The 7,793-nt window shown below is 44.7% G+C and overlaps 1 protein-coding gene across 1 annotated transcript in view; it reads right to left on the bottom strand.

The window, feature by feature from the left end:
* Window positions 1-222: 222 nt before the first annotated feature.
* LOC308110400 (voltage-dependent T-type calcium channel subunit alpha-1I-like) overlaps window positions 223-7,793 on the bottom strand; it is a gene marked incomplete at its 3' end in the record, with an annotated part of 220,532 nt that continues 212,961 nt past the window's right edge. The window contains exons 35-37 of the mRNA XM_080464661.1: window positions 5,911-6,073; window positions 3,346-3,566; window positions 223-879 (exon numbers count right to left, since the gene is read on the bottom strand). Coding sequence (XP_080320787.1) covers window positions 223-879; window positions 3,346-3,566; window positions 5,911-6,073 — 1,041 coding nt within the window. The remainder of the gene's footprint in view (window positions 880-3,345; window positions 3,567-5,910; window positions 6,074-7,793) is intronic.

Raw genomic sequence — 7,793 nt, 5'->3', positions numbered from 1 at the left:
AAAACAGGACGTCAAAACTCAGAAGCAACTGTGATCTTTTGAGAAATGACGGACCCCGAGCAGCCAAAACAGAGGAGGACAGAGAGAACAGACGATTCGAAAAATCGTCAGAATTTCAGAATCGGGTCCATGTGACACGTGTGACAAGTCTCTCCCTGTTCTCTCCAAGGTCCACAAATGTCAACGGTTCAGGAGTTTCACCACTCAGAGGCATCAAGTGTTTCATCTTTTTTTTCTGGAGGCCGTGTCTGTTGGCTGACTGCTATTTTTCATGCCAAAACCTGTGATATCACTGTCTTCCACTCCACTTGCCCTTCCTTCTGTCCACGGGTTGGACAAGAAACCGTGAGCATCTATGCCATAAAACTGTCGGCCATCTTTACTGCGGGAGGAGAGATTGGATTGGTCCAGAGAACCTGTGCTGTTGCATTTCTTGGCCAGTGGAGGAGCCGGAGAGCCTGGGGTGAGCAGCGACGTCAGAGAGAGGCTGTTCACAGTGTCTGACAAGTGTTCGCTGTTGAAAGCTTGACGGCAGCCGTCCCTGCTCGTCCCCGTGCCCACGTCCTCGTCTGAAGGGTCAATGGAGTCCTGTCGGGGGCATCCGGGGCTGGTGCTGCCGCCCCCGCTGCTGCTCTGGCTCCTCTGGTGCCTCCGAGTAGCTTGGAGGGTGAGTGTTTTGCTGCGTCTCTTGAGTAAAGAGTCTCGCTGGTCTCCTGTGGTCGAGTCCTGGGAGTGTGACGGGAGGGGACACAGGAGAGGCACGGGATGTTGCAGAACTGGAGGTGGTGAGACGCTGAAGCTGAGCCCTTCCTCCAGTGTGGTCTGCAGGCTGCCCTCCGAACTGCCTGTGGCCAGAGAGCAGTCGCTGTGGGACGGGTGCTGTGCAAAGGGAAGAACAATGAGGTTTTATTCACAAAACATTTTGGTTTTTGCAGCAAAACATTTGGGTTGAAACACCACCTCACTCAAGGCCCGGAAAATAAAAACTTTCACAGGTTGGGGTACCAGTTTGTACCACAAGGTGGTGTTTTGAGGCTTGTCTGTTTTAGCATTACAAAAGAGGAATCTGTGGCAGGTGGTGTGCCCTGTAACTAATAATGGGTTGTATTAAACAGTAAAAAAGAACAAACAAAACCTCGACTTACTTTTCTTACAATGCAGAATCAACCAATGTGGTTATATGTATAGTCTCTTTTTTAACGACAGGTAAAAAACTTGTATGTATTCAGAATGACAAAATGAACACAATTCAAGTAATGTGGTTATATCTAACCATCAGTAACATGCTAACAAAATGTACCATATGATGTTACAGACCAGCTGTGTCATTGTGCTGATCAAAAACTGCTTCATCCGGATGCTTGCCTATGCTTCTCTGCCAGAGCAAAAAGTTAAATGTGCACATAATCGTAATCTCTTCCTGCTCATCCTAGACTGGCTCATCATATCACTCACTCAACTGTGATCATCCATTTAATTAAAAATACTGTTGACCTTGTTTGAAAGCTACAAATAGATTATCATGGTTAAGTGCAGCTGCTGACAGCGCCACTCCAAAACTATTTCATTATGAAATTGTCTTGCTAAACCACAACAGACAATCTTCTCTTAATTTTACCTAAACATCAGACTTGTCTGCCTTTAAACGTGCCTTAATATCCACCCGTTCTCTTGGCCTTTGATACCATGTGAGCTGTTGACTTTATAATCTATATGGTTTTCCCTCATCTTTTCAATTTCATTTGTATTACCCATGTTTTTATCCCTTTTAAATAGTTTTTTACTGCATTTGTTTTATTTTATTGTCTGTATATTTTATCGGTTTTGAGTAGACATGTGAACTGTGCACTTTCAAATGTTATTTATTCAGCATTCTGGTTTACTTTGGTGTCTTTAGAGATGTTTTGGGAGAAAGACCTGCAGCGTAGCGTTCAAGCAACTCAACACTGCCCTCTGTGTCCATAATGTGTTATTACATAAAGTGTATAGAGTTTTTGCTTTTTTCGTGTTGCTGCAAGATTTCTACGATGTCGCTCTCAAACACAACACAATCACCACAATCTTCAATCCAAACAATCTAAAAGTTTGGTGTGTTTATTTGTGTGTATTTTTGCCATCTTACAGTAGACATTCTTTTTAGTGTGTGGAAGTTCCACATCATGCGTTTGCTCAGTTAAAATATTTGGTCTGAAATGTGGAGCAGAAATCTAAAAATTATTTTTGTTGTATTTTGGATAATTACATTACAGATTTCTGAAGTTTCAGTGCGGTGGCAGAACTTGCACATGTTATTTATACCTGCCTAATGATTGAGAAAGCTGCTGCACGCGCAAGAGAGTGTATTCGTCATTGTTTCTAATCCTGGCACCGCTGCTGGCACCTTCTTAGCACACCAGAACAAGAATTGGGGGATAAAAGATCATAAAAAAAGAGGAATAAAAAGACAAAAAATCAAAGGAGGAAGGAGCAAGAGGGGAGGCGTGGAGGCAAAGACCATCCAAGAAAGACGCCGTGAGATAGAGGAAATAGAATGAAAAAAAACAACAACCTGAGAGTGTGCACAGACTTGCTTTCAGGCTCAGGGCTGGCCGGGCTAATTAGCCGGGTGCCGCAGAGCATTACCGTAGCAGCGGAGGATCACAGAGGCACTCGGGTACGAACTAAACATCCAAACAGGTAGAGGAGAAACAAGGAGATTCGGTCTCCATGGTGACAAAAGAACAAGGACTAAAATAAAGATCTTTCCATTCTTGTTTGTTTCATGCAGGAGCCAACAGGAGGTGTTAGATTCAAATGTGGATGAGATCCTCGGTTTAATTATGACTAAATAACTTCTCTGGAATTTCACACTGCAGGAGGATGCCAGTGGAGGCTGCTGAATGTCTCGTGGATCTTACGTTTACCGCTCGAGAGGTTTTCACATCATGTCCCATGGCAAGTGTTGATTTCTAATTAAAGTGAAGGCTTGAGTGCCAAAAAGGATGCTGCAACTCAGTAACGCTAAGAAGAACACTTCAAATATATTCATCATTTTTATGTCAGTTATTGAAGAAACAGGATTCCAGTTCACACGTTTATTCAGTGTTGACTCTATGAAATGTGTTGACCGTGGCTCACTCAACAGTCACTCAGAATGACGTGTGCACTGTTCCATCGTGTCCCGGACAAGTTGCGCAGAGAAACAGATGCTAATGCAGCATTTGTCTGTCTTCCCAACCACGCACGCACGCACGCACGCACGCACGCACGCACGCACGCACGCACGCACGCACGCACGCACGCACGCACGCACGCACGCACGCACGCACGCACACAGTGTGAATACACCTGTCAGGGCCGCTCTACCTGGGAGCTCAGGGGCCTGCTGTTGGCTCCAGGTGAGCGGAGGGAGGCCCAGGAGGCTGGGGACGCCAACCGAGAAGGCCCCCTCGCGTCTCTTGGGCTGATGCCGTTCCTGGGACTCTCTGGATGAGCCGCGGCTGCCGGGTGGAAAAAGTCCGCCGGTAGGTGGAACACGGGTGAGGATCCACCTCCGCCACTGCTGGGGTTTTCCCCCCTCTGTCCATCTGAAGCAGAGCGGAGACGATGTTTAGTACAATACAGTCTGTTAATATCAAGACCCCGGTGGACTCCAGAGTGTCAGGATTCCCAGTCCATCTTCTCCTGGGTCTATGCAAGGCAAGCAATTCACAGTGCTTTACAAAGAAATAAAAGAAAGAAATTCACTGAAGCAAAGCGATTAATAGTTGAAATTCAAAACTGCATAAAAAAGAAGGATCATTAAAGTAAAAGATTTATTAAGATATAGGTAATAAACTAACCACATAGATCCCTTGGATCAACTTTACTTCGCGCTTTTCCCATTTTGGTATTTGGTGTCCCAAATCACCCACAAATATTGCGTCCGGTCATCAGAGAACCTCACGCTGTTCTAGGTACCTTTGCAAACAACAGACTCACTCTAAGCATCAACATGTATAAGAAAAATCTGGCTTCAATTCACCACCTCACAATCAGTGCTGCCAGATTCCCCGTCTCCAAAAGGTGCATGCGCAAGGTTCAAAGTTGGCGTACCGGTACGCACATTCTCCCGCAAAGTAGATTTTTTTTAGATCACTGCATGGGAAGTGGCGTACGCATCTTTGAGGACCCGTTTTGTGCGTAAGCAACCTTTATGAATGAGGCCGCAGGTCTTGATGCCAAGATTTAAAATAAACAAAGCTGGAGATCAATGGTAACTGGACTTTATATACGCAGCACATTTCACTGCTTGAACAGTCCAAACTGATCTGTCATCGATCATGACGACAGCTGCCACACACGGTGTCTTGCACACCATTGAGGGAAACTTGGGGTTCCACGTCTTGCCCAAAGACTCTTTGACATATGGAGAAGGCGAGATGGGGGATCAAACTTCCAGCAGTAGGATGTGACGACAACTTGCTCTGCCAACTGAGGCACAGCCACTCTGAAGGCCATGGGAGGTGGAACACCGCTACTTTGACTGTCATTTCAAGTGTTTAGTCAGGCTGTCGGAAAAAGAACATTTTGGCCCAGATTTTAGAAACATCAAGTGAGTTTTATAGATAGTACATGAAAGATTATAATTGTACAAAAGATCTTTTGAATGTGCCTCAAAGTCAGTGAGAGCTATTCCTCCACAACAGGTAGTAGTAGTTCCTTTAAGTTCATTATGCTATCAGGTTGTTAATAACTATTGTTTTGCTTTCTTCTGTTCGGGCAGTAAGTTTTCAAAACATACCTTTGACATGTGCCAGTGGTGTTCTTCTGTATTCATAAAAAAACGTCATCTGATGTCTGAAACGTGTCAAAGGTATGTTTTTAGTGTGATAGAGTGAGCTCTTCAGCAAGCCCCCTTGGATTGCCTTCCATGGCTCCATCTGCCCTTGTGATGAGGGCCACGTTACAAGAGGGGCGGTGAGTCGTTAGCGTACCATAGCGTGTCCCTCATTAACATCTCAGTGTCTGCTTGATGCCTGGCCTCATCCATCACGCCTGTAATCGCAGTGGAACTCAATTAGCTGTGTGGAATTCCAGATACGTCCTGGCGTGTGCGCCGCCGACTCCAGAGACGTTGACATAAAGGATCTTATTTTAATTGATGCTATCAATGTCATGTCAAAGACGGCTTAATGAAATCGCACTGGTTAAATATCGGCGGCCGTCACAAAGGGCAATGACAAGGATGAACAAGGAAGGCGATGAATCACAACTTTGAGAGAGAGTATTATGCCTGATATGAATATCTCGAATTGAAGCAAAAATATAGGAGCGATGGAGATAAAAAAAAAAAAAACTAAACTTTAGTGGGACTAATTTACCGCTACATACAGTGAAAACAAATGTAAAGGTCAGTTTTTTTTTATGATTGGATTCTGAGACACCAGCCTCTACATTTCTGCTGGTTGCGTTGGGCAAAGTTGGTCTGAGACTTAATTTGTTAGTTCCTCTGGAGGAAAACATTGTCATTATTATTGTTTGGCTACTTGATGAACTACACATTATATATACTACCGCTGTGGTGCACATTTGTATTCCCAAGGTTCTAGCGTTTACCACAGAGTTGCATTTTCCCCCGTTTACAGGGGGATCGAGTTGGAAAAGATTTCCATTTTCACTTGAAAATGCTGCGTAAATGAGGAATAAGTCCCTTCAAAATAAAAACCACTCCACGCTTCACTATTTGGCAGTTAACAGTCCAAATGCCAGATATTTTGTTGCAATGAACAGGGCTCACCATATACAAGTTCTTTGGGATACAATGACCTCCTATGTTGTTTTAATCAAGCGGAGATTCCTATCGAGTGTCCGAGCTGTTAAAGTACGGTACAGGGTCTTCAGCTGAACAGAGACTCTTTGAAGTGATTATGATCACATTGATTCCTGTACCTCTGCAGTGTGCAGGGCTTTGCTGCTCCAGTGACGGTGGATGGATTCCAACCTCCAACAGCTCCTGGACGCCCTCCTCGCTTCCCGAGCTGGAGGGACGAAGCCCCCTGTAGCCCCCGCGGGTGGGCATCTCCTCCGAGCTGCGGGAGTCACTGCTGCCCCTCTGAAAGAATGAAGCGCAGTAGAGAGGAAGGAGTGAGGAGCAGAGGCACAAGAGATGCGGGGACAATGAGCGTGATATTCACATGCACCGATGTTTGGCGGCACGAGAGCGATATCAAACTCAAGTCTTTCAGATCCCCTTGTCATAATGGAAATCTGAGCACATTTTGTTTCCAATTTCAAAAGGCGCCGCATTCATGCCGCTTCCTTCATCCGTCTATACAGTTCTGATTAAAATTGGACGAGGTAAATAAAAAAAATTAACGGCAGGCTTCAAAGCTTCAAATTGCCCGGCTGCCGCTGCTGGTTGTAAACAGGATCAAATGAACTGGTCGTTAGCATTGTGGCGATGAAACAGGCCAGGTGGAACCGCCCAGAGCCCAGAGCACCGTGTTCAAGGGAAGACGGAGACATGAGAAACATGCTTTCTCACACACACACACACACACACACACACACACACACACACACACACACACACACACACACACACACACACACACACACACACACACACACACACACACACACACACACACACACACACACACACACACACACACACATACACACACACACACCAGCATGCCCCTGTCAAGCACCCAGTTGGAGGCAGGTGCTTTAATCAGAAACTAAAGCATGTAAATAGTAATTAACATTGATTAGCAAGACGGAAGGGATGTGATGACATGATCTGTGACTCCCTAAACCCCCAAAGACATTTCACCTGTACATGTGTGCGTGCGTGCGTGCGTGCGTGCGTGCGTGCGTGCGTGTGCGCTTGAATTACCTTCGGTCTATCAGGTTTAATCTTTTTAATGCATGCCCATATTTAATGAAGTTCAAATATGCATTAGCTGATAGGATATGTTGCACAGGAGCTTTAACATAGTGAACTTTCTGTACATACACTTGTTTGTGCGTGAAGTGAATCAGTGTAAAAAGAAAATGTATACGGAAATAGGGTTCATGTCTAAGCGTGAGGCGACTATGGCTGTCTTAAACATTCGTAAAAATGCACAAAAAACTAAATGTTGAATTTTAGATTTACACAGTCTAGTTCTTCAGACAGACACAACATGCAACATTTGTGCGATTTACACCAATTAGCCAAATCCTGCCTATTCTTGTGTACGCAAACCGGTTCCTGCTTTATCCTCAAAGAAAAAAAATGGAATGCATGATTAGATGTATTCTCACAGATTTAAAGGAACCTGCATAACCTCTGCATCAGCTCTCATCTATTGGATTTAATCAGAGACTGCCCTTTGCCTCCACATGAATCACTGAGTCTTGGTCCATGACCCTGTAATCAGCACGCTGTTTTGTTTTCCTGGGCCAACTTCGATCTCGCAGAGCAGAAAGATCTCCTGTAGCTGTCACAGCTCACCTCTTATTGAACTTAGTGAATTCAATCTATCATACTGCATGTGCTTGATCATTTTCTTGCTTCACATGTCAATTCACTGGCTTCCTATTTTAGCCCATAAACTAACTTAGGCCCCATTGTCACGCCAGTGTTTCAAGTGAAAATGCACAGTTTTTTCGTTTTTGGAAAGGTTTTGTGTTTACACATCAACATTTTGAAAATGATGTCTGTTTACATGGAAATTGCAGAAACACTGAGAACGATGGAGTTTGCATGCCAGGCCACGAGTTTGTGCTGTTGGTTGTTTTTGTGATGAAACCACACACACGTGTGCAGTAAAATAAGCTATACA

The sequence above is a fragment of the Lipophrys pholis genome, assembly GCF_963383615.2.
Source record: "Lipophrys pholis genome assembly, chromosome: 5".
Taxonomy (NCBI): domain Eukaryota; kingdom Metazoa; phylum Chordata; class Actinopteri; order Blenniiformes; family Blenniidae; genus Lipophrys; species Lipophrys pholis.
This window is presented reverse-complemented; position numbering and strand designations above follow the sequence as displayed.